The sequence below is a fragment of the Barbatula barbatula genome (assembly GCF_947034865.1).
Source record: "Barbatula barbatula genome assembly, chromosome: 5".
Taxonomy (NCBI): Eukaryota; Metazoa; Chordata; class Actinopteri; order Cypriniformes; family Nemacheilidae; genus Barbatula; species Barbatula barbatula.
The window spans coordinates 22,336,820-22,364,680 of record NC_136769.1 but is presented as its reverse complement, the minus strand read 5'-3'; the positions used below and the strand labels follow the sequence as shown (position 1 = coordinate 22,364,680).

The window sequence follows — 27,861 nt, the reverse complement described above, 5'->3', positions numbered from 1 at the left end:
TTACTCTCTAAGTATGCACCGCACCACCAATGCTTTTCAGGAAGAAGTGTTTTTATGAGAAGAGCATCTTTTCTTAGTATCTCTCACTAGGGTTGCGTGAGTTTCTATTCTCAGCAGGTTTCTCAGACGCTCAGAAGATGCTGCCGATGGCAGGGAGCCGCTTCATCACTGCCAGATATCCCAGAATGCCTCCTGCTTTGAGAACGTCAGCACAGTAACATACAGAACTGAACAAAGATATCAAACACATGAGTCATACTTATCAGTATAGTCAATAATCCCACCGCTTTCTGAGGTTTGAAACATTGATGTTCATTTTCATTCCAAGTGCAGCAGTTAAATATACAACAAACTGATTTTAAAAGTATATTTTATTTTGTACAAACAATCCGGTTTATGAAATTGGTAAATGCAATGACTTTATGTACATTTGTAAATAATTCACATCCGTTCTCTACCACATTTCAGAGAGACTTTTGTCTTTTTCTGTTTCCGCACGATCTTCAAGTTAAAATGGAAATGACCGGATTTACATTAGAAACAAGTTTCAGTTTTTCGCCTGATGTCTTCTAAGCTGCACAGGCTACTATTTAAGCTGCGTTCAGAGCGCCAGTGACCATGTCGCTTGTCTCTCGCTATGAGGCCGTTAGAAGGCGTTCCTAGAAACATTTATAAACAGACCCTGCAGTAACAGACGAGAGACGGATGACGTGAGCTCCGCTGCTGTGCGCCTTTTGATAGTCGCTGCCGAAAGTCGTTCATCATTTGCATAAAGCTGAGCAAATCTCAACGTTGTCGAGTTGCTAGACACGCCCACTTCGGTCACTGTCGCTCGTATCGCTAGGCTACCATTGAAATGAATTATATCCCCTTGCGTTGTCGCCGGGTGTTAATGGCGGTCTAAACGGGGCTTTAGTGCTAACAAACAGCCAAAGAGCTACCTATGGAGTGCTTGAGATTACCGTTTTATGTTGTGATGAAGTGCTAATGGCTGCGTAATTTAAATCTAAGAAAGGTTACTGTAATAACAAAGAACAATACTGAAAAGGTGTCTGGAATAAAGATGAAGACGATTCAGAGGATGAACATCTTCTCAAAACCTGGTACATGCTTTGTTTCTTGAGGGGAGTACTGCAAGCACATTCAAACCCTGGTCCGATTTAGTATGTTGCTAATTTTTTAAACTCAAATTAAATCTCATTCTTTATTGAATAACCCATTGTATTTGGACGTATGGCACAATACCAAAGTAAATTGGTTGTGAATGCCATTTCATGTTGACTTCAAAACACATGTGCAATTTTAACGCATTCAGCATTCTGAAAACTACAGCTTCTACAGTCTGACCTGAATCACAAAGGAGCTGAGCACCCGCAACTGCAATTTGCATTTATTTTCCACCTGAACTGCATTCACACACCACTCGACCCTAAAGCCACCGCCAGCATAGACATCGTGGTGCCATCTTTCTTTCGAAATGTTAATCTGAACTCCAGAGGTTAAGTTTCGCTTTGGATCAAAGTGCAAAAAGAAACAATTCTCTGGGCGCTTCATGAATGAACCAACAGCCCCAACCGAGCAGTTCCCATTAACCTGTTGATACGGGTCCAGGACTGGCCTCGGCTTACTGCAGACGTCTCTGAAGGTCCATGGTCAAAGCGCTCAAAGGCAGTCTCTGCACAGCGCCACCTGGCCCTGGAGGTAGTCTCTGCAGGGGCAAAGGCGCTGGTGTTTGGCACTGAACCCGGCACAGCTGAACAGCAGTGGGTCCTTCTGCACAAAACATTCTCTTCTTTCCACCTGTACCGCTGGAAACACGTGGTTCTTCTCCACTTCAAGCGACTTGCATCGTGCGTTAAGCCTACAAAATGAACAGCCAGATTCAGGTCACATGAGATAAAACAGCCTATTCAGCATGATTCATGTGAAGTTTTTTCATTCTGGAATCAGAGAACATCTTCGCAGTATTTCTGGACAGCAATCCGTGCACATTAACAAAATGAAAATGAAAATCATTCGATTGTGGTCATTTGATAATAAAAAAGCATTCAGATTTAGAGTTTTCAACATTATACACGCTTCACAGTATTCGTTCCTCAAACAATTATAACTTTATATTAACTGTTACACTTCAAAGAGCTAATTCATTTCTTCACACATATACGCCATCAATAGAAAGCTGTGCAACTCACCCGCTGAAGGCTTCCATATTGTTGATGAAAGGAAAGAAAGCTGGCTCGCAGATAAAACCAGCGTCCTGACAGGTTTTCACACAGGACGAGGCCTCTGGAGACAGGAAGAGCCGGAGGGCTCTGAGAGGGGGCCAGCAGGCCGGAGCAGAGATGCTGGGAGCCCAAATCAGAGCTGTGGAGTTTGACAGCTGGACGAAAGGGCTGGGTGGATTCCCTGGCCATGATCTGGACTCGTTGGCCGCTGGAAACCGACTACTTTGTTGACAAAAATCCTGCGAGAAATGAGAAAAAGAAAAACCTAAGAATTATATGTAATATGACGTTTCATGTGACCATATGACCATATTTCATGATGCATTATTAGTAAAAGAGCAATTTTGGAGCAAAATGTTTATCGTTAAGGCTAATATTCATAATGAATGTTTTCCTGTAGCTCAGTGGTAAGAGCATGGCGCTAGCAACGCAAAGGTCGATTGCACATACTTAGAAACAAATGTAAAGTATAATGCAATGTAAGTCGCTTTGGATTAAAGCGTCTGCCAAATGCGTACATTCACATTAGATATTTGAAGAAGCTGAGGTGAATTTAAGAACGTTCAAGGAACTGGTTTAATGCACTGGACCAATGTTAATAATAGATCAGCCCTAAAAATGACTTTCAGGTGTTAATATTAACCAGAGAGCGTGTCTGGGTGCAGATAAAAGTCAGACCCCTGAGTAGCTGCCATGTTTTATACTTTTTATGGGTGGATTCAAAGGGGACCCATAGTGTAAAAGACATAAGTGGCTCCTGAACTAAAACTCATGTGTCTCAGAGTGGCTTTACAGGGATACTCCACCCCCCCAAAAAAAGATATTCTGTCATCATTTACTCACCTTCTAGTTGTTCCAAATCTGTATAAAATGTGTTTGTTCTGATGAACACAGAGAAAGATGTTTGGAAGAATGCGTTTAACCATACAGATATGCCCCCCCTATTGACTCCCATGGTAGGAAAAAATACAATGGAGTCAAAAGTGCTCCAGAACTGTTTGCTGCCCTACATCATTCAAAATATCTTCTTTGGTGTTTAACAGAACCAAAAAACTATGGGAGTGAATGGGGTCCAAGATCTGTAAATGTTCATCTTTGGGGAAAGCATCCTTTTAACTTTGCCTGAGTTTTTTCTTTATTACTTAATTTTGTCCCTTCAATGAAACTTCCCCGCTGACTATTTCAAAAGAGACCAGGGACTTGCCTGTAAAGTGTAAGTGTGTATGTTTCGTTTGACCTATGTTGTTAGGAAAAGAGAAAAAAGCATCCACATCAAAAACCTAAAGCAGTTACCTTTGAAACACATTTCAACTGTCCTATTCAAATAAATTAAGATAATGATTATAAAAAGGAATAAAAAGTGTGATGGTAAAACAATATCAAAATGCCAAAAGGTTTACGGGTAGGTGTAGGGCTATGATTTCAAGTGATAGTTCACCATAAATAAAACTAAATCGGTCATCATTTGCATTTCAAACCTGTATGACTTCTCAGACAAAAGAAAATGTTTTGAAGAATGTTGTTAACTTGCCCCCATTCACTTGCATTGGCTTTGTGTCTATACAATAGAAGTGAATGGGAGCAAAGTGCTGTTTGGTTACCAACTTGCTTCAAAATATCTTCTTTAGTGTTATTTCGAAGAAAGAAAGTTATACAGGTTTGAAATGACAAGAGGGTGAGACAGAATTTTCATTTTTGGGCGAACTATCACTTTAACAATATATACAATACAAAAATTCAGGAAATGTGAATGAAAAAGGTGTATCTCCATTCAAACACATGTTATGCCAACAACCAATTAATGTTCAACAATATTGCTGTTTAAAAATTCCCAGCATCCTTTGCACCATGAATAAATGACATGGTTACCTTTGTGGTGTTTGGTTTCTGTGAGTTTCATTAGCTGTTGTTTTTGTTGTGTGGTAATCTTCACAGCTTTACTTTTCTGGTGTGTCTTTAATGTCACCATTGTTTTAGGTTAAGGTGTTTATTCAATAACCTTCAACATCTTTAATGTTTCAAGATGGCCTCTCATTGTAGAGGCAAACAGTGGCTTAAAACCCTCTGTAATGATGACTAAATGTTTTTCAGTACTGTTGCTAATTGAAAATGTATTGAACAAGTGATCTGTAATTACTTTCAAGAGAGTTCTCTGGCCGAATGAGACGTCCAGTATTTAGAAAAGAATAAACGCAAGTTGTCAATACAATTACTGCTGTTGAAATAATTCACATATATAAATTGGCTAAACGCAACTTTCAGTGCTTATCTAACATAAAGCGTTACTACACAAACAACTAACTTCTAGTCGGTTTAACAATATCTTTACCGAAATAAAATCAGAAGAAAAGCGGTACATAGTGCATTGGAAAATATTGTTAAATTAATACAATAAATGTTGACGTCAAAGTTGACATGAAATCCCAATGGCAAGCTCAGCACATGCACAACACTAATGAAAAACATATGCAGACTGTTATTGTTGTGCATGTTTGCGTAACAGATCACATACTTACACTGTGTCCAAACGCACCGACTGTACCCTGAAGTCAAAATAATGAGCAAATACACATTTTCAGGTGGATTCTAAAGTGAAAGTTTTGTTTCTTTTTTTGATATTTGTTTGTTTGTTGGTTGGTTTATACAGTGAAGATTGTAGAGGGACACTGCACTGAGGCATGCAAGGTTACCATGCACAGTATATAAAGTATATCGGAAGTGTGTACTTCCCCTCACAAGCAATACCCTACAGTAGAACGTAAAATACATTTCACACCCATCAAGTGTACAGTATGCGTGTGTATATTCTGATCTGTGTCGAGGACGCAGGGGAAAACTACTCTACCTGATGCTGAATGTAAGCGTTCACTCTCTCCAGCATCCCTTCACATGTGTACTCGAAGGGTATCAAGGGCTCCACCTGTATAAACACAAAATCAACACCGTCTTTCAGGAATGTTCTCTGAACATTTTCACAACCAAGTCCTTACTGTATGACCATCTCATGTTGCATGTTATAGAGGATAATTAAGTGCATTAACTAAAGAGGATAAAGGAAGACAAATATTTTGCTACATATATTCGCGACACAAACACTGTACATTTTAAATAGTGAGATAAGCCACAAATGTGGCTTCAAAAGTGTAAATTACAAAAATATAAGACAAAAGATAACAGGAAAAAGTGGTTAGCCTCCTTACAAATGAACAACATTTTCAGGTTTGAGTGACTTATGATTTATTTATTTATTATTTTCAAAGCATATCACCAGGTTGGACTAAATGCACTTGCAATAGCATTGTTGTTCTGTGGTCATCAGTCTTGAATCTAGTTTTATTCTATAGCGCTTTAGCTCAACAGTTAGTTGAATAAAATGTGCTGCAAAAATGTTTCATTTTATTCTGTTTTGTTTATTTAACAGTTTAGGAGTTACATTTAACATCAATGGGTCTTAAAGCCCTTTTTTAGTTTCTGGCTCATACATTAGCAAATAATTCACACTATATTCACATTGGTGCACAATACAGCTCTGGCATCTACACGCAGATTTTGTGTCGCATGAATCCCTCAAATATTTAACATTCTGACTGCTTCGTCATGAAGGCAAATGTTTTAAGATGGAGTTGTTCTTTAGACTGTTTGTTAACAAACGAATAATCTTAACTTATCTTAAATCGAATTACTTTTTTATTTTGCCTTGTTGTGCGCGCACTATCAAGCTTGTGCAGAGGCTGCAGCTTTTGCCAGATGGGAACTGGAATCCCCTGGTTAGGCCTGGTTTCCCTCTGAGGTTTTTTTCTCCTCCAATGGAGTTTTGGGTTCCTCGCCACCGTTTGCATACTGAATTTTATAGTTTTATTTATTTAACACGGCATATAGGAATTTATAGTGTCTCTGATATTTGACCTGTGTTTTGACTTGCATTACCTCATATGTTTTGCTTATAGTCAATGTTTTCTTGTACAGCTGCTTTGTAACGATGAAAATTGTAAAAAGCGCTATATAAATAAAGCTGACTTGACTTGTTTGCTTTCTCCCCGACACACCTGGCTGAAGACACAGAAGTCACAGTGTGGGTTGATCGATCGGGTCTGCTGGAGACGCTTGAGTGCTCTGCACTGATTAGCGTTACTGCTGTTCTACAGCTAAAACTTTGAGTAAAGAAGTACACGTTGACTAAGTGTTTTTCACCTATACTGGCTAAAAACACATCCAGGACCGTTTATACAAAGACAATACTGAAGCCTTCGGTCATTTAAGCACAAAGACCTAAAGTTCAATTCTCAATAATAAATTAATTGGTTTAGTTGGTGAACACCATGAATGTACAAAAACACATACTGTATACTTCAGGGAAATAGGGGGCATGTAGGAATTCTTGGCCAAATCCAAATTATTTGACCTATATTTTACACCTCCATACTCTTCATGTGTTTTAACATTCGTCTCATTTGTTTAATTGGATTTTTCATAAGCAATTATAGATTAAATCTGAGACTAAGAAATCTTGACTTAAATCAAACACAATCGAGAATTTGATCAAGGCTCCTCAACTATGACCGAGCAAGCTCAAGGATAGCCCTTAACTAGAAATTACAACAGTATTTACTTATCCAGATCATTTATGATCCCTTTAAAGCTTTCAGCGTTTAGTAACTCTATATATAGCACTCTGAAACAGAGAATCACTATTTCTGTCTTCTGGACATTGACGGAGCGATGTGGTGATAGAAAATCACAAACACTGTCTCTCTCTTAACTGTACTGTTGGCAGTGATTTACTGCATTTTCTCAGTGTGAATACTGTAGATCGGACTGGTTATATCACTTTGGTTAAAAATAGCTCCAACACACAGGTTTAGCTTCTCCTGTACACTTACTGCTCCGAGAAGCTAAATGTGGTTAGCAATGTACAATGTAAAAACAGTTTTTGGTACAAAATAAAGAGAATTCTCTCCCAAAACATAGTTGCGAGTGTGGATTCTTTGTCCAAGTCAATCATAACAATGAGAAGCATGTAAAATCCTGTAAAAGCTTGCAAGAAAATACTTTTCATGAAACCCCAGTGTAGAACTGGTGCATTGATTTTCAAAAGCTTTACGTATCCAAAGATGATCATTTGAAATGTCTCAAATTCTCCATTTCCCCTCCAGTGAGTATTTATAGAGTTCATGGGTTAAGAATAGAATCATAATCTATAAAATATCAATTCCATGTAAGTAATAAAATAAATGATTATTGATTCTTTACTGACCTGCATCACATCACACAACACAGGTACTCACTTTTAAATCTAAAGTATTTACAGTACACGAAGGCTTTACATTCTCATGTTGACTATTATTATAGTCCATTTAAACACAATTAGGATTTCTATTTTTACCTTGACTTTGACGATTTCCCGAACGGCTGCCTCAAACTCCTCAGAGTTGTTGAAGTCTGCGGTTATGACGTGGGGTTTGCCGATGTAATGTTCAGCATAAGGATGCTGAGAAGACACCTGGTGGAGACAAGAAACAAACCATCCTGCTCTTTAATAGGTCTAAACGTGATGATTCTGCAGTGTCAGTTCATTGCTCACTGTAAGGTGGAGACAACCTCGTGGAGCCCACCATTATATTTTTGTTGCCGAGCAGATCTGATTCAGTTTCAAGGAATATTGAACATTCTACACTCAAACCTGCTCTGCATTTTATTAACAGTTTGCTACCGAGACGGTAAATAAAGTTGAACTCGGGATGCAAATGAAGACGAACAAAAATTACAGTCTGAGTGATAATGAAGGTCACAAACTCTATTACCTGAGACGCTTCTGTAAAGTTCCACAGCCATTAGCACTACAATCAATGGATTATATAATCAATGTTTATAGGGTGATTTACCCGAATGCTTCTGTCATAAAGATTGTTTAGAAAGATAATTGAGCCCTTTGGGCTCGAAGAATATTACGATTTTGTTGTCAGTGCGGTGAAAAACATTTCTGTTAGGGCTGTCAATGGCATATCACGTAATTCATTATCGAATCTCATTAAATAACAGAATCAATTACATTTGAACACATAAATACTTGCTGGCAAAACAACCAAATTCACCAAATGAAGATAACCGATACACATTACATGACAAATGACTGTGATGAACTGAAAGAGAGTCCTGTGGTGCTACACGTACTTCTCTGGAAGTGGGCTTTCCTCTGAAGAACTCGTGGTTTAGGGAGCTGCGAGCGGGATTGAACTTCGGCTGCAGGAAAACACAGCCATTGGCTATGGCCTCTAAAGGGGCGGGGCCTTCGTAGGGAAAGCCTAGTCCCATGAAGAGCTGTGAGAATATAAAAAAGATCACACAATCCAGAAACACAGGAGGCTTCTGAAGCTTTACATTTTTAAATTTCTCGCTCAGAAGTCTGGAAGCAATACCTTCGCTTTCCTCAGAAGCTGCTGTAGTTCCTGCTGAGGCAGCAAGCCGTGGTTTCTCACGAATGCCGGGACCTCTGGTGGGCGCTGCGCCTCATAGTAGACTGTACCGTGGATGTCCATGTAACGATGCAAGATGGTCAGCAACTTCTCCGTACCCTGCGGACGCACAGAAATGGAAGATCATTCGGTCCAGAAATAAAGTATAAAGCGATAATGGCGATGTGCATTCAAGCAACAAAATAAAGAGTAAAATGCTAACGTGTTGATAGATTCTACTATCTTGTTATTGATCCAAAATTATACCGTAGTATTGTTCCATCTTGTTCACATGCCAAAACTGACAGATCTGACAATCCTGCAGTCTTGGATGTCAGAGGGGAAGAACAGCAGGCAGGAGACAAAGTGATGTAATAATAAAATGAACAAAGTATATTTTAGAGAGAAAACATATTGCCTTCGGATTCCCATTCTAACTGCCTATGACTCTGTCTAGAGTCTCCGTCTAACTTTGTCTAACTTCATCAGACTAGAAACACATTGAGCAGGTGTTATTATACCAACATAGGCCGTGGAAAAATAAAGCTTCACAACATTGTAATAATGTCACAAGACAATCTAAATAAAATAGTGCTATATAGCACAAAACGCGGTTCTTGACTCGTAATCACAGGGAAACCACTTTTAGTGTTATATTGAATGATATTTTGGTGCTTCAGGGGTCATTCATACAGGGGCTTAATAGGTTCTCTATACATAAACTGTGCTGTATAGTACCTCAATTACCCCAAATAACCTCTGAAGAACCACTGAAGCACCAATATATGGTGCTATATAGCACTAGAATGGTTCCCCTATGATTACAAGCAACTTTTAGTGTTATATAGCACCATTTTTTTAGAGTGTATATGATCCTTGAGAATAAGACCACTGCAAACTCATGTCTACTTGTGAAGACAATAAAAATGCAGCATCCAACAGAATGAAGAATATAAGAAAGAAGAAGTGGCAAGCGGTGCTTCCTCTTCAGGGCCAGCAGTAAAGTGAAGCTCGGACAAACATGTATGTAGCCCGTCATGCGTGTGCCGCGTCATGTCAAAATACATGCTCGGCGCGCCACATGAACCTATGGGCATCGTGCATCATGTCAAAATACATGCCTGCTGCAGACCCGTAAAAAAGGTTTATGATATAAGAGACGCTCGTGTTCAAAAGATACTCGCAAGGCACTTGCTTAACTCTTGACACTAAGCGAGTATCTTTTGAACATGAGCATCTCTTTTATCATAAACCCTTTTGACGATCGGCAGCAGGCACGTATTCTATTTATGTGCAGCACACACATGACGCACTGAACAAATTTTTTTATTACTGCTGGACCTGAAGATTAGGCACTGAAAATATACAGCAAAATAAAGTAAAATACTTTTCTAATATTTACTAATACTAATACTTCTAAATGAAGCATAAATGTCTTCGGTAACAAGTGCATATTTGAGAGTTTGGTCATGAAAGCATTTAATCGATTACTTAAGGCAATAGACCTTAAATGTATAGAAACTAAATAGTTGTTTACGTGCACTCATCACAAAAGTGCAGTATTGAGACATGAAGGCAATGCTTGACTTCAGATCAGCACCATGGACAGCGGACAAACCAGAACCCATATATTGAGTACGTTCAATGAACAGTATGGGAGATGTTGTAAGGCCAGCAGTCAAAAGTTGCCAAATTACCTTATTGGAAAAGAAATGAAGTCATTTTAGTACTTTAAAAAGGGTGTGCAACAACTGGACCAACTTAAATGATGATTCTTTCCCAAATTATAGAACATTATTGGCAACTGTTCCATAATTCTGTGATACTTTGATCTCAAACATATTTTGTTTTAAAACTGTATCATTTAAATGTTGACTGAGACTTTTTTAAGCGTTACTTAAAAAAAATGTATTCTGTTGTTACTGAAACATAAGCCAATTGTTTTCATTTATACTCAATCAATCAGAGCTATGCTTTCAAGTCTTTGTCTGTTTCCAAGAAGTGAATTGACTTGTGGAAAGAACTTTGGCACAAACAGAAGCACATGACTAGAGTGGAAAGCTGTGGAATTGACCCACAGCTGCTAACAGCTTCACCTTGTCATCTGAAGATTAAAAGGAATCACAAATACAACCCTACGGTATTACAAGGTCAAAGGAAACATTTTCATTTGCATCTGACAAAAACAGAGATCTGGTCTGCCAAGAACCTGTCATCAGTTTGCACTCCAGTCCCTGTTCAATAAACAACTCGGTGGTGGACAACATTTACATATAGTAAAAATAGTGGGAGGGTTTATTTCTATGTGTATGAATATATAATGTATGCACTGTTTATTATTACATTTATTAAAATTGAAATGATTGAATTGATAAATGTTAATAGAAATGGGCAATGCACACAAATCCTGTATAGATATAGATGTAGAAATAACCTAGTCAGTGGGATCAATCCAAGAACAGAATATAAACAGTAAACAATGTTTAACAGTGGGTAAGATTAATATTTGCATTGCATGTTTCTTTCTGTCATCCCTTCACACCTGTAAATTCAGATAAACCAGTACGGACTTTCTCATGTCAACAGCAAAAAAAAAAACAGCATTCACGTCAGCTGCACGTGCCAATACGATACTTTAAAGTCTACAGTATGTGAACCGCTTGCAGTAATATACAAGTCTCCACTGAATAAACATAAGATACCATGCATTAAAACTAAGGCTATTTTGTTTCACTTGTTGAAAAAACACGAGCAAATAAAAGAATCATAATCAGCATGTGTTACAGCATCAGAGTTAATATTAATGCAAAGTGTGTTTTTGCCCCCGACCCAGGACACATTACATTTGAAAACAGCTAGACAGAGCATCACAAAATGGAATAGGATGCCAAAGGTTCTGACTCTTACATTCTTGTTCATGAACCCTTAATTCTGTCCATGACAAACTTGATTATAAAGTGGAACAGACTTTTTTCCTTACATAACACAGTAACTACCAATTTTTGTGTAAACAGGATTTTTTCAATGCATTATCTACTGCATTATGTTCACTTGGGAGGTTTTCCCAGCAAGTGTTGATATATGCAATTATTTGCTATTTATTCAACTAATTAATAACCGTATCGTGTAATTAATCAGATTGACTTGCTTAATCGACTGACAGCCCTAATTATTACTGATACGACGAGAAGCAGACCTGAATTCACAATGAGCCTTACAAAGCCTTTATTTCTTTATAGCGATAACTTCTATTCCAGTCAATGTTGCAAATCAACAGTTCTATTAACAACTATGTATGTATATATGATCATGCATAATGCACTATAATCTGAACGTTATAATAAAATATACTGTACATCATCATTTCATGTACATCATTTTTTGCTCAGGGCAGGCCCAAAATGAGTTGTAGGCTTTCATCAATTGCGAGTGCTGCTCATCCCACCAGAACAAAGCGGGTGTGTTTTTCATAACATCTGGACAGTAATAACATTTCCTACATAAGCCATATGCTGCAGTTAAAGAGTAATATGAATTATTTACTTATTTGAATCATTACTACATTAACATTTTATGCAGACCCTCAGGCAAGTTGTACACCTACAGTAATTTTTTATCACACACCATTACGTTTTTGAAACAAATCAGGGCCTCGTAAAAACATCATAGCTTTCATTGTGTTGCTAAGGAACCTGTGCTGGTTATACTTTGGAACCACAGGCAACAGAAAAACAGTTAAACAAAGTTACCGACCCACCGGACATATAAGAACCCAATCAGTCTTCTGTAAATCAAAATTGCTTTGCCTCTCTGCTACAATGGACATGCATTTGTAGGTTCAGAGAAAAATACGATGTACTATTACAAGCGGCAGAATGACATTCAGAAAATCAATATCGGCTCTCATTAAAGTTAACATAAAATATTTCTGCCCATTTTAGGAACGGCAGCACTGTGTTAATGACATCTGTGTATCGACCTCTAGATGCAAACAATAGATTAACAACACTGAGAATAAAACATTGCTACAGAAATGGCCAGATCCAAATTAAACCTGTAGTAACCACATTCATTTCTGTTGAAATAGCAACTGAAAATCTAATCATAATAGTCATTCATAATAGTAATGAAAATATATGAATATTGTGCCGTATGATGGCCGTTTTTTATTTGGAGTCAAAATACAATCTTACATTTTGTATTATTAAAAAAGTTGTCAAAACTTTCTGTATATAGTTTAAAGACAGAATAAAAACGAAATGACACCTTTTAACTTTCTTAATAAATGTTTCTGAACCGAGTGTGCCCAATTCACTGGTGCATGTTATTACAGAAACATTGTCTACAAAATCTTTCATCAAAATGTAATAACTGTCTCTGCCTAAAAAAAATATATTCCTGCTGATTCGTTTTCTTTGCTCGATCCCTTTCCTCCAATAGCTTGACTTCATTTTGTCACATAACACAAACATTTACAATTCAATCAGTTAAAAATGAATGCAAAACAGTGTTGTTATATTTTCCGACAGATTTTTTTACTGATTATCCACTTCAATCCCAAATACATCACATTATGGAAGTAACTGTCAATGTCATTTTATGTTAATCTTAAATCTCATTCACACTGATCCAACATTCCAAAATCTCATCGACATTTATCCTACAAACAGCAACAAGTGTTTAACAAAGATCCATCCAAGACCAACAAACATCAACATTCCAAATTCTCGTTGACATTAATCCAACAAACACCAAAAGGGGTTTAACACAGATCCAAGAATCACCAAAATTCTTTTTGACAGTGATCCAAAAAACACCAAAAATATTTCACACAGATCCAACAAACACCAACTTTCTAAATTCTCATTGACATTGATCCAACAAACAACAACAGGGGGTTTTACACAGATCCAAGAAACGCCAAGAAACGCCAACAAACACCAACAAACACCAACCTTCAAAACTATCATTGACATTGATACAACAACAGGGTTCCTCACAGATCCAACAAATGTATTTGTGTAGTGTAAATTCGCCTTAAACGGGCCATTCCTTTAGAAAAAAAACGGTTTGATGTATTATGCAGACATGCTCTTATGCTCACACTGTAGAACTCCCAGTCCACTTCGACCATTTATTAAAACACACTTACAAAAACAGCTCAGTAGTGGTGCTTGCCAAGTTATTCCAAACCCATTACACCAGAACATCAAGACATACGGGGTGAACTCTTCACTTTGGCCAGCAAACAACCACCCAGAACACATCCGTAATGACATGGATACATACTAATAACAACTCAGAACATCTTGGTGATCACATAGAAATACCATGACAACCTCGAACAGTACCCTCATATCGTGGGCACCACAAGCACATTTTCTTTACGGTATCATTGCGCTTACACATTTTCCACAAAAACGTCCTGCCTAGGGCCGTAACATCCTTAAAAAACACCTAACACATGGTTTCACAAGGACTTTAGTGGTTGTCTGACTAGTAAACACTAAAACACAAATCCATGTGGTAATGGTCGATAAGCTACCTGTTAGCAACTTTAGCTTTCAGCATTCAACCGCTTGACGTCTTTGAACACTGGCCCAGAACGTCTTTTTTAATATCATGTATATAAATAAATCTTAAATACTTTATATTAGTTTAACATTTTGATTTGTTTAAAATTTTTTGGATTGTTGTATTGTGTTCAAACATTTGTGTAGTGTCTCTCTCTCTTCCTCTCTCTCTCTCTCTCTCTCTCTCTCTCAAAAAACCCCCTGAAAATGATTTTTGGACACTTGAAAATATTGGATGTGGCCCGTTTAAATATTCCCCCATTCATCAATAGATTATAGATTCCAAGAAAGAGTTCAATTCAGTCACACGAGAGTGAAAAGCAAACACTGTAAGAATGAGGGAAAGGTGAGGTGATTGTCTTTCCAATCTCGAAGCGTACAGTGGTTGTGCCGAGCTGAGTGACACTTGCACAATAGAAGCAAATGGCCTGCCATTAGGGCCTGGAGGGAACTGTCAGTGTTTAGGGACTTCACAGTGCAGATAGCTTTAAAATGGCAACCTGTCACACAAACAGACACGACAATACGCACCTCAAACGCAACTCGGGCACAAAGACAGCGAATAACTCAACTCGGAGGAAAACGGTAGTCAAAACATTCAGGTTAAACGAGGAGGCTTCATCCTTCAAAGGCTTGAAGCTTCACGTAGCTGCTGCTCTCATCAAAACCAAATCTCAGCTGCCGAGTGCCCGCGGTTCGAACACGCGTTCTGATTAAGGTCTGATGCTTGTCATATCTTTCATTTTTTCGTTGGGAGAGGGGGCGGGCGACGTTTCCTCTGGCGATGTTCACAGGCTGACTCTTGCTTGATGTTTGTAGAATAGTCACTTTTTTTCTTGCTTTGAAGGCAGCCGATGTTATTTGCTGTCAGCACGTCCAAACGCCACTTTAGTACAATCAGTGCGCCCAACAAGCCATGATAAGACCCAGGCAATCAATCTGTGTGTGTTCTGTCAGATACACCAGCTCAAAACAAGTCTACAGCAGTGCTGAGCAGTGGGCCTGAACCGTGCAATGGTAACAATGGCCAGCTGCTAGAGATGTGTGTAATATGTTCACACACACTGCTATTTTTGCATATATATTATTTTCATGAATAAACAACAAAGAAAAGGAGCAGTCAAAATTTGTATGTGTTTTTTTCCAGATGAGACTCATCCCATCAGAATTTAAAGTCTGATACAATGTTCAAAAATGAGTCGTGATTTATCGCACCCAGAATAAAAGTTACATGAAAGTGCACAGACATCATCGTGTTTGTCTGTGCACTGTGCATATTGTATATTATGTAAACACAAACTTTCATTCTGGATGCTATAAATCCCGATAAATTGTTGCAATTTCCGTTGGCAAACTCTCTCTCTCAATGGCTCTGGTCTCTGCCAACAAGACGGGCTATTTGTATTCAGTGTAAATACAGATTGAAGGCATTAGCTGAAACGTCTGTGTCTTTGTCCCTCAATGATGGAATAAAACTGAATACGTTTGTATCTCTGTGAGAGCGAATCGTTTTGTATGAAGAAGAGTTTTGTAGATTAACGCACCACAAAAACAAAAAAGAAAAAGATCGCAGTGCAAGCGACCTGTTGTATTCAGTGTAAATAGACACTCCAAATTAAAAAGACGTAACTCCTGATATTCTGTGGTTTTATCTTTTGTCAAATCGATTTGTAAACTAAACAACTTAACCAAGTTGAATGTTTTTTTTTTTTTTGTACCATATAGCTAATATATTGATGCATTTCTTGAACCTGTAGGATCAACAAAAGCAAATATTGTGCAAACTGCTGTACAGACAGTACAATATTCATACATAAATACACACACTTGCATGACAATATTAAACATAAACTGTGATATACAGTGCTGTAAGATTTTGCTCATAATCTGAGCAGTTAATTATGGCTTAATCTTGTATGACTCGTTAAAACTGGCCACATTCATTCTTACCTTCCACATGCTTGCTTCTTTGCCATAAACCACTGCTATGTTGTTGGCTTTGTCCCTCTGAATGTTGAGTCTTTCAGTCTCATTTAGTTCCTCAGTCACAAAACCCATGAAAGAATTGTCAGGGGTGTGGGCTATGAGGAAAGAGAGGGTTTGTTAATACATAAATTAAAATTACATTACATTTATTGGTTTATGGTTACTTGACTTTTTAGACAGTTTACCAGCTAGAAAAAACAACGCCTTCTCCACTTAAGGGTTTTAACCCTTTTGATGCCAACATAAGTAGATTTATACGTAAATACAAAAATGTTTGTTTTATATTGTGCATTAAACATATTTTAGTGTCTAAAACTTTAGAAACATTTTAGTATAAACAACGTGTTATCAATTCAATTATGAATGTTCATCTTTAAGAATCATTAACACCCTGTTACAGAAAGAGTAATTCTTGTTGAGTCGGATATTAACAAATGTAAATGAGAAGCCGTGTCTCATACAGACATAAAGACTTTTCCAGTTTGTTGTCAGAACAGATGCTTCTCTCCTCGTGAGAGCATATTGTGGATGTGCTCTCACGAGGAGCATCTGCTACCCAGACATGTACTCAATGCTCTTGTGTTCTTACTAAACATCCATTAAAGGTTTACATTGCTTTCACTGTTCAGAGTACAAATACAGAGGCGATGAAACGCAGTAGAGAGCCAATGACCTGCTAAAGGTGTTGTATCATCTTTTTTTTAGCACTAATTTCCCTAAGGCCCACTTACAAGGCCAGTGAAGGTCTTTGTTTCTAAAACATGTTTAACTATCTCTCTGACCCTGTAAGACCCTTATGCCATATTTGCCTAGGATTTGAGAAAGGATGCACATAGGGTCCTGCTGTCAGGTCTAATAAAGCTTTTAACTGGAGAAGCAACACAAGAATTTCAAGATATTCCCATATTTCACATGTTATTAGTTCTTCTAGTGTTCAGGAATTATAGTATCTATGGTGTCCTACTTGATAAAACAGCCGCATCACTGCAAGCAAAGTGTGTAATCTGGTAACTACATGTAGAACATTTAAAGAGCAAATATTTTGTGATTTTTAAGGTCTTACTTTGGTTTATGGAGTGTCCAACAACAAGTTTACGTACATACACGGTGTAAAAACACTTTAATTTTCTAATAATAGGCAGTTATTTTATTATCTTACTTCTTGGTTGACTCTTAAATGATTCGTTTAGCGATTCAGTATTGTACCTTAGTACTGCATTTGACACCGTTGACCACAGCCCACTCTTACATAGACTTGAAAATTACGTCAGCATTAATGGAATAGCTTTGAAATGGTGTAAATATTACTTATCCGACCGTTTTCAATTTGTAGCAATAAACAACGAAGGTGTCATGTAAATCACAAGTCCAGTACGGTGTACCACAGGGCTCAGTTTTAGGGCCTCTGCTCTTTGAATTATACGTGCTACCTCTAGGAAATATACTGTAATTAAGAGACACAGACTCAGCTTTCACTGCTATGCTGATGATACTCAACTTTACATTTCCTCGAAGCCTCACAAAACACAGCAGTTCAACAGAATAATGGAATGCATAAAATCGATATAAAAATTGGATGAGTAACAACTAAACATTTTGTAACTCGGACAAAACAGAAGTGTTACTTATTGGACCGAAAACCTTCATACGTAACAACAAAGAGTACTGTTTAACTATTGACGTATGTTCCATAAAAACTCTGTTGTCAGCAAAGAATCTTGGCGTTTTATTCAATAGTAATCTGTCATTTGAAAGCCATGAAGCCAAAACCAAGTTTTTCCATTAAAAATAAACTACGTCATATGCTGTAACTATAAGATGCAGAGAAGTTAATTCATGCATTCATGACGTCAGACTAGATTATTGTAACACACTATTAGGTAGCTGCCCTGTGGGCCTATTACAAAAACTCCAACTAATCCAAACGCAGCAGCTCGAGTTCTTACACAAACTAAAGAATATGGGAATATGGCAAATTCTTAACATAAGAATGACATTTATTTCTCTATAAAATAAGAGCTCAGGGCAATAGGCAAGAATCCATGTTATGTTATGTTCCTCCTGTTTGGTCACATAAAAGTGAAATGTTGTTTAATTGGTTTTTAATAAACCCACCTCTGATTAATCAATGATGTACCACAACTATGAAAAGATACAATCACTAGCACAAGCTTGAAGAACACTGCCGCTTGCCAATAAACTGGGAAGTAATTATAACAATATGACCCTTGTTTCAATTTAGCTAAATATGTTTTCAATATTTCACTTTCACTGTAGTTTTTCACTTTAGTGTAGGTCCTGTTTCCTAAAATGAAATGGACATAGAAAAAAGAAAGAATTTCATGTCATACTTGTCAAGAAAAATAAATGCGATGGCATATGCATCCTGGATGGCTTGAATAAATCATGAAAGAATTTGGGGTTAACTATAACTGAAAATAAACACCGCACGGGGACGTCTGGGATGCTTCATTAAAACAAATCACGCCATCAAACCGATTTGCTTAACAATCCTAGGTTTTCTGGAGAGTGTCCCAGATTTGAGCATTCAGTGTTCAGCTCATGTAAAAACTAAAACATTGCCTGTTCCTGGAAAAGCTGAACACCGGTGTGAAAAAACTAACCTACTATCAAGTAATGGAAAATTGTAGCTTAGTTCGTGTGCTTAAAGTAACATCACTAAAACAATTCTGAAGTATCAATGCAACACCCAAATGAATATTTTCATTCTTTAAGCCCCAGAAAATACTGCTGTAAATGATGTACATGACCATTTTCTAGTAGGAAGTTGTGTTTTTTCGTGGTGTCTTCTTTTACTGCAGTTGGCGACTTATGGTTAGTTGATTGTGTCTAAAAGATCAGTTTGACTGTATTTGACATGGATGCACTTGCAGACACATCCAAACAACAAACATTATTCAACAACACCGAATAAGACTCAAAGATGGACTCACGGAACATGGTCATATACTGCTTGCAGTTCAGGTTCCAGTAGCCCCAGTTGGTCCTGAAGCCGTGCAGCGTAGCGTACTCCTCGTGATTGTACGCCGGCTCTGTCCCGAAGGTGTCGATCACACGAATGTGACACCTATAGACACAAATATGACACTTTACTGTAAAACATTCCATTGAAACCAAAAAAAGGTTTATGCTATAGTGTACGCTCCGACATTTTAACTATGATTAAAAAAGGGAGTTTAACGGATGCCTGTTCGTATCAGTATCAGAAATCAACTTGCGTTTTTTCATTTCTTTTCAGGCACTTTAACATTTCAAAACAATTTTGTGTAAAATAAAATCATGTGCAGGTACATCAGCACATTCAGTTGAATTTCATCATTCAAGTAAGAAAGGACAACATACTTGAAATGTTTTGCTAATATAAGGGCATAGAGTATGTGATTTTAAGCAAGCAGTTTAATAAAACACATTATCTGGATATGAAATGATACATTTTGGGGTGGAAATGACATTTTTAATAAAAAAAAGACTCCATGTCACTCAATATTCAACAGATGTGGTGGACACAGGAACTATTGAAATAATAATTTAAAAGAGTCAGATCACATCTCCAAACCGCACCAGTCTGGCTGAGATTCTGTGTTGTTTTCACTAACCAAAAATAGTGCAGGGAAGGCGCAGGCCGAAAGATCCACAGGTTAAACTCTACACTTATTTAAGGCCTTACTGCACAGTAGTGGGAATAGATTGTAAAAGCATTCTGCTGCTTCTCAACAAAGTGTTACTGTGACTTTTATAAGGTAAACAAATATAAGAGTTACGATCACAGCAAAATTGCTTCCTGGGAAGAAAAAGAGGCAAAAGGGAATAGATTGGAAAAAAGAGGTGAAGTCAGCAGTCCAGCCAATGGGAAACACTGTTATTAGAGCTGAGCTGAACGATCAGCAGTCAGCTATCAGCCTCCTGTCTGCAAACATTGTCACACTAGGTTGTGTATCGTTCAATATTGAATTAGGAATACAAATGAATTAAATATTACTGCAATTGTTTTAAAAATAAGAAATTAGAAATTAAAAGTAATGTTATAAAAACAGGACAATTATAAGACACATCACATGGTATTACTGTAAGAAGTATGGTTTTAATGCAAATTTTAATAAGATTTAGCTCTACTAACTGTTAAAGATTTCTACAGAATTGTGACCAGACCTTTATATTTATATGTCGTAATGGTCACAGTGGATGCAAAAGTCTGCCCATACGGTACATGCCAACAAAAGACAGATCTCTGCTGGTGCTTGCCAACGTTATATTCATATTTAAAAATGTAAAGTAATTATATAATATTGAAATTGATAATAAAAATTTTGATTTCTGTGATAGATTACAGAATGCAATAAACAGTTGAAATACAAATACAAAGGAAAAATATTTAGCTAAATGATATGACTTTTTGAAGTTTAACAGCCATGATCGCTGTAAACTCTGCTGTGTGAACATTCCATAAAAACAGCAAACAGGTTTGGAATGACTTGTGAACGCTGAGTAAATGGCAGTATTTCATTTTCCTTTATAAATTACAATCTTAAAGGCTTCAATGATTTATTACACAAAAGACAAATCACCCTCAGAGTAAAATATACAGGCGTTTTAACAGCTGGCAAATGAAAAATGGCTTCTAAATGATGCTTCAATAATTATAATGCATTATGCATATATGGCTGTGGTGGTGTGAGCGGTGATTCTCCATTATTTAAGAGGAAAATATCAGGATTATGCTGTAATGATCTGAGCGCTGATGTTTCAATGCTTTACGTGTCTCTGTGTAACATACTGAATGAAGAGCACATCTACATACAAACAGTTTGAAGAATCGTTGAGGACCGTCAGATGTTTTTATGTTACAGCCACTGACGCTAAAACCCAATAAATCTATTTCACAGACCACGACAGAAAATACTTGAAAGTCATTCACTCTGGCCAAGGAGAAAAACAAAAAAATGGTTGCAGCTTGAAAAGACTTGAGATCTGGGGTAAGTGTTTTTGCCAGTTTCATCCCATCGCAGATCTTATTTCCCGTCCTGCGCCGCGATGTTTAAATAGCAAATGCATTTGCGCTCATTTGTGCGCCCGGGGGCGTGTTGGTCTGAAAAAGAGGTGTGCTCAGGTACATTGTTGGCGTGTTGCTATTTTGAGGAACTGAAATACACTGCACCATAGACCAACTCAAACCTGATCTAAAGTCTAAATTCGATTTTTCTGTTATTTAGAGAGCGCTTTGGGAATATACGCCTATGGGCGGGTGCACAGCGCTCGTACATCTTGCTTATTACATACAGAGGGACGCGCAGAAGCACACAATAATGACAAATGTTTATACAAATGAATTACAATGTAAAAGATTATTATAGTGGACATAAAGATAAATGTCTGGCCTGTCCTGTAGATGTTCTGCTTGCGTGCTTTAACCTCTCACGCGAGCAGACGCGTTTGCTCTCCTGAATTTTACTGTGAGAATAGCGAATCCGCCATGGCGCGAGCGCAACTGGCTCTTAGGGAATGAGAGATGACACTCTGATTGGTATATTGCACTTTACACCCAAAAAACACCCATTACTTATTAAGAGAATTGGGACAAACCGTTTAGACCATGATAATCTAGCAAAAGTGGGTTCGGACACGCGCTGTGCGGAGTGCAAATATAGGGCCCCTGGACTGTAAAAGCCAAAAAGGGAAATACAAATATATTTTGTAGCTTTGTCTGTTTTCTGGACCAATTCATAAATTTTAGTTTTCATGGCTTTCTGTTCTACCAGGTAAAGGGGGAAAGGTAAAAGAGATTTTCATCTCTGATAGTGGAAAAGAACAACAGCGTGTAAGTTTATTAGATGGAGTCGACCTGACTAGTTATTTTTAATTGCTCTATACACTTGAACAATGCTCCGTTGATTCAACCCAACCATGAGTTAAAACAAGCCAGTATGTTTTAGAGTGTGGGACTGTAAAGGTGACCTTTCAGATCACTCTCATTATAATGAATGAAGCCGCCAGAGACATACACTCACAGTGTTAACAGCTTCATTAATTAAAATGGGATGCATCAAACGCTGCTGAGAAAATAAGCATCCAACTGTGCCGTGCTTTCATCGCCTCTCTTGTAGTAAAGCACTATAGGTCCAGGTAATGGTACGCATTTGAACAAGTCAGAATGTGATTGTGTTTTGTGTATATTTGTTGTGTTTTATTTAGACAAAGCACTAATCATTTTGTTTTGACGGTTTTAGATGATGAAAAATGCAGCTGCCGGAAATGTTTCATGACTTTGCAGTTTTCTTTGTTGTTGTTTACATTCCTAAAATAGACTTCACGGTGTTGCAATGTATGTTCTCTGAGGATAAATATGTATATGTTTATTATATTAACAATAATATTAAATATTATAATATTGATCATGTCAGGGGGGGCGCCAGGACGTTCTTTCTTGGGGTTGCTGAGGGTGGGAGGGGTTTACAGGTTTCTGTTAAGAGAAAAAAGCATATCCACAAGGTTCGAGTCCTTTTACTAAAGGGTCCTTCGCTCGCCTCATTATTCCTTCTATAATCAAAAGCAAACTAACCAGTGCTATAGTCTTCTTTTCTTTGTATTGAAACGGAATTTGCAGAAAAACACACTCATTTTAGCAAAGACCACGACGTCCCCATAAAGTGCTGATTAATCAAAATGTTAAATTTATTCACAATTGACTATAACGTAAACGTGAGATCGCACCCATGCTCTGATTTGCCACGGCGGGCATAACAATCCGCTTTGCCTGCTCTTGAGCGGCTCTCTGCAGTAAAATGGAGAGCTTCTGTTGTAGGTCAATGCGATTAGTTGCGAAGTGATGTTTTATTGAGTTTGCTGCTTTCCAAAAGTCAATTTTTTTTACACTAAAGTACTGGAAAAGTTCGACAGGGCAGCCAACCACAAACTCACAAGCTGAGTGTTGAGAACACACGCCAATCAAACATTATCCAAAAAGACATTTATTTATTTGTCATTGATTTCAGATGTTAGCAGCTTGCTTGTAATCACATTAGAATAAATAAAGGTACAATATTTTAAGAAATTAAATATTTAGTCAAAACATCGGTGGGACCATTGATCATTGGCGGGAGAGACAATATGAATGCCAGAGGTCTGTTTATTTACGTTGCCAGTCGTTCACCCCAACTTTACCTTACAAACGTATTATTAAACACTTGTTAGCCATCTTTTTCCTTTATCAAGAATAAATGGCTTTATGATCTGAACCTGCGACGATAATAAGTAGTCAACATATGCTTTGCTCTCTACGCCACTGGAAACGCTAGTTGTTTAGCTTCATTTTTACATATTACATATACTTTGAATATCTGGTTGTATCCTCGTCTTTCAATCTATCAATACATTCATATTGATTCATTAATGTCGTGGTTTGTATCACATGTAAAGATGATGGTGTTATCGTTATCGAGATAAAGTGAGAAATTTCATTTTTTAACTTCACAATATGTATATTTATTTATTATTATTATGCATCTTTTTGTGTTTCTTGTTAATGCTGCAATGCTACAACTTTAAAATTCTAATACAATTTACATAATGCCTTTATTAATAATCTGTTACATTTTGAAGCTGTTCTTACAACTGTAGAAAACCAAGGCACTAAATACTGTTACCAATGGCTCATAGTTATCGTCATGTTACAAATGTTTTGGGATAGAAAATGCATATACATTACACAATAATACAAACGTTTATTGTCGCAGGGTTATGTTCAACTTACAAAACAAAGTATTGGAAACCAAAACTAAGAGTTTGGTTCCAAAATCAGATAACTCATAACTGCATGTTTTATTATGTAATCATTTTTTATCGTGTTTTATTGTGTAAGTTAGCAGTATTTTCATTTAGTTATTATGGCTTAAATTAAAACAAACCAACTGCAGTTTGATTCATATTAATTGCACAATGAGTTATATTATTTATGAAAGCAAACTATTCACGTATACTTTGATGGATTTAGTACACGTACATATTATTTGAGTTTAATAACTGTGATTATTAATATTAGTACACGTATATATAATTTTAGCTTAATAACTGTGAATATTTATATTAGGTATTGAACAAAATATAATATTAAAGAGGATTTCACAAAATATCATTAGCTTGGTGACATGTTAGAAGCAAACTCTTTAAAATGATCTATGAGTCCTCCGTGCTGAGAACCACTCAAATTATTACACTCAAAGGTTGCATTGCAGTGAGGAGGCAGCGTTTGACTTACCTGTGCCGTCTGAATGACAGGCCCATGTGCTGTTTCATCTGCTGCAGGCCGTGGTAGTCTGTGTAGATGAGGTCAAAGGGCAATGGACCAATCAGAGGGCAACTTCCTCTACCCGGAGGCACACCAAGGGCCCTAACAAGAGAAGATAGACGAACTGCATTTATTAAAGTGGGATTTGAGTCAGAATTGAAGCTTGAGGCCTTGCGGATGAATTTGGTAAACCTCATCGCCCATAGCACACACACACACACGCACAGCAGGAGTGCACCTCCTCTACTGAAGATCATTATTCAGTCGGGAGAGTTTCTCTGGGATTGTTCTCCAGGGATACCGGAACTGCCAAATCCAAAGCTGATGGTGTTTCATGATTCTGGAGGGAATGTGTCAGACAACACAGAACTGCTGCTAAACTCACTTCTGCTATGAATTCTGGGATGGTTTTGCACACCTTCATTACTCATCAAGAGTGATGCAATGAAATTGGATTAGAACGACGCAAAAAAATCATTTGTGATGACTTTTTTGATGTCAGATCCTTTCATGGCACCACCCAGCGTTTAATAGACAATACTGGAAAATAATTTTTTATTTTAAAGCAGTGCAAACCCTCAGGCAATGGTGAGGCCTTTTTAAAGTTTGTTCTTTGAACCATTTCTATATAAATGTCACCACTGTAAGCGAGATGATCTCTTGCATAAACCAGGTTTGTGGGTCCACATTAGAGGAGAGATCCCTGGGCAGCGTTTAAATTCAACATGAAGCAACATCTGCAACCCTATTTTCTTTCTGTAATGTCGCATATTTCAGACAGGAACAGGATATTCAATGAGAAATATGAAGGATGTGATTCCATTTCTTTGGTAAATCTAGAATTATTAGATTGTGAAAAGTGGCCATTACTCAACAACTGAATGCAGCCATGGGGAACAAGAGGGATTTGTGGAGGGTGTGAAGTTTTTGGCTGGTTACCTGCATCCTTCGAGAAACAAGCACAAAGATTCGCTTACAGATGCTTTTACAAGGTAATGTAGGTGATGTAAACCACCTGGTTTTGTGACGTCAGCCATGCAAATGTGTAACATGTAAGTGTCTTTACATGTTTTTGTCTTCCGTTAGAGTAAAGTTCCTTGTTAAAGGGATGATTTGCGGGAAATGCATGTTTTTTTTTTGTCTTTGGTGTGTTATAAGTTGCCCATGCATGTATTAGACAAGTGAAATTGCAAAAATGTAAGTGTATTTTATCTAAAAGCGAATGCTCACCCGGACCTGCCTAAAATGCATCAGGTTCGTAACACGATATGACTTAGACCGCCCAAATCTAAACGCAAGTAAGGTGGGGGGTCTTGTAAATCTAATTTTACCTTCACTGGCGCAGCCATGTGGTGGAGACAATGTGTGTTTCGTTGTGAAAATCCTCTTTGTTTGACCTGCCAAAGACGATACAACAAAAAACGAACAATCCAAATGTTCAGGTTTGTGCAGAGCATTTCACCAACGATTGCTTCACACATCTGGGAGAGATCAAGACCGGCTATGCACAGAAGCTTTTGTTAAAAAGTAGGGCAATTCCATAAGTTAAAACTCTGCAAGGACTGTACGGCTCCTGTGAGTATATTTTCATTGTAAAAGACTTTTAGATGCATTCCATCTAAAACAAACAATTAAATTAGTTTTAGCCGCGTCAAATGACCCCTTTAAATCCCACACAATTTAAGAAAGAGATATAACAAAGTCAACGGTAAATGTGAATTTAATGTTTATCCATACAAAGACATAAACTATTTACAAATGTACATCATTTTAGACTCACAACATAACATACTATAATCATAGATCGTGACTTGTGTAGAAGTAGAGCTTTCCTCCAAAAAAACATTTGTTCCTTAACTCAAATGTGATGCATTGGACCATTCACTTGGAACGCCTCTACCTACATTATAAACTGACGCATTGCGGTAAAATTTTGTAATAATGACACGAGTGTGATTTTCGACAACGATTGTGTTGTGAGGGATCTGTAAAACTCAAAATATTGATACAATTATTGGTTGTATAATAAACGTAAAAGAATTAAATGCATAAAGTGAACAAGCTAAAGCAACGGAATATCTGGCACGTCAATACACATATAGCCGTAGGTCGTAATAAGCTGCTGGCACTAGAGGCGTTCATCCTTAAAGGGACAGTTCACCCCAACATTTTTATTCCGTCACAATTTACTCATCCTTAGATTGTTTCACAGATCTTTGGAGAATGTCAGTAACCAAACAGATCTCATCCCCCATTGACTCCCATAGTATTTATAGTTCCCATTATTGCGGGTGATGAGATCTGTTTGGTTACTGACATTCTTACACATATCTTCTGTTGTGTTCAACAGTACAAATAAATGTTTACAGGTTTGGAATAATCCGAGGGTGAGTACAAAATGACACAATCTTCATTTTTAGGTGAACTGTCCTGTCCCTGTGTTCGGGAATGAATAAGGAGAAGTGGTTGTAGCATCGAAGATCTACTTTGTTATATTCTTCCTGCGGTCCGGTAAGTCTTTGTGCAGCATGACCCAAAGCAAGTCCTGCAGTCTCACAAACCCTTCCTCAGATCAATATAGACCATAGAGATTAAGAAGCATTCACACGTGACTAGGATATTGACTGAACCCTGAACAAAAAATGGCCACCAACTCACAAAATGCCATGGATCAGCAAGACCCAAAACCTGTTACTGTGTTTGTCCTGAATACCTAATGCAAAGTACTATCAATTTAAATTGAAATAATAGGGTAGAGATATAAGTTCAGGAGATCTAAAAGTAGTCAATTTAAAATAATAAGGCAACCTATCACAAGCATGTTTTTGAGTTTACTCAAGAAACGGAGACTGAAGTCAACCCAACTTAAAAAAGTCATTAGCGGTCACATAGTCAAGTTTACGTAACAACAGAACATCATATTTTTGTTGTTAGCTGAACATAAATAGAGGATATACAGTAGATGGGGTTATGTATAAATAAACAAATGCGTTTGTCTTTCATTACGATTGTAAACGTTTTCTGCATTCAGACAGACCAAAACTTTGTTCTATTAACTGTTTGTGGTAAATGCATTTATATGGTGTGCCCATGTGTCATGCACCTACACCTCAACCAAAAAACCATCATTCATTAAAAAGACTAACAGCAACAACGATATTACAGCATGAATGAAGCCAGCAAGAACTAAAACACTAATCTTTGTTAGAAATATGTGTAAAACAATCATTTGAGTCCTTTAACTAAAAACATCTATGTTCAAGTTACTCATTTATCTTTGTAGGGAGAACATTTTGCAAGTTGGATTTTTAGTTTGTTTGCAG

At 37.4% G+C, this 27,861-nt stretch overlaps 1 protein-coding gene across 1 annotated transcript in view; it reads right to left on the bottom strand.

Annotated features, from left to right (window-relative positions):
• Nucleotides 1-1,662: 1,662 nt before the first annotated feature.
• The window catches only part of mgat5b (alpha-1,6-mannosylglycoprotein 6-beta-N-acetylglucosaminyltransferase B), a gene marked incomplete at both ends in the record, with an annotated part of 77,491 nt that continues 51,292 nt past the window's right edge, over nucleotides 1,663-27,861 (bottom strand). The window contains 9 exons of the mRNA XM_079457418.1: nucleotides 1,663-1,861; nucleotides 2,193-2,464; nucleotides 5,071-5,145; nucleotides 7,609-7,725; nucleotides 8,397-8,543; nucleotides 8,642-8,797; nucleotides 16,201-16,331; nucleotides 19,191-19,324; nucleotides 24,509-24,640. Coding sequence (XP_079313544.1) covers nucleotides 1,663-1,861; nucleotides 2,193-2,464; nucleotides 5,071-5,145; nucleotides 7,609-7,725; nucleotides 8,397-8,543; nucleotides 8,642-8,797; nucleotides 16,201-16,331; nucleotides 19,191-19,324; nucleotides 24,509-24,640 — 1,363 coding nt within the window. The remainder of the gene's footprint in view (nucleotides 1,862-2,192; nucleotides 2,465-5,070; nucleotides 5,146-7,608; nucleotides 7,726-8,396; nucleotides 8,544-8,641; nucleotides 8,798-16,200; nucleotides 16,332-19,190; nucleotides 19,325-24,508; nucleotides 24,641-27,861) is intronic.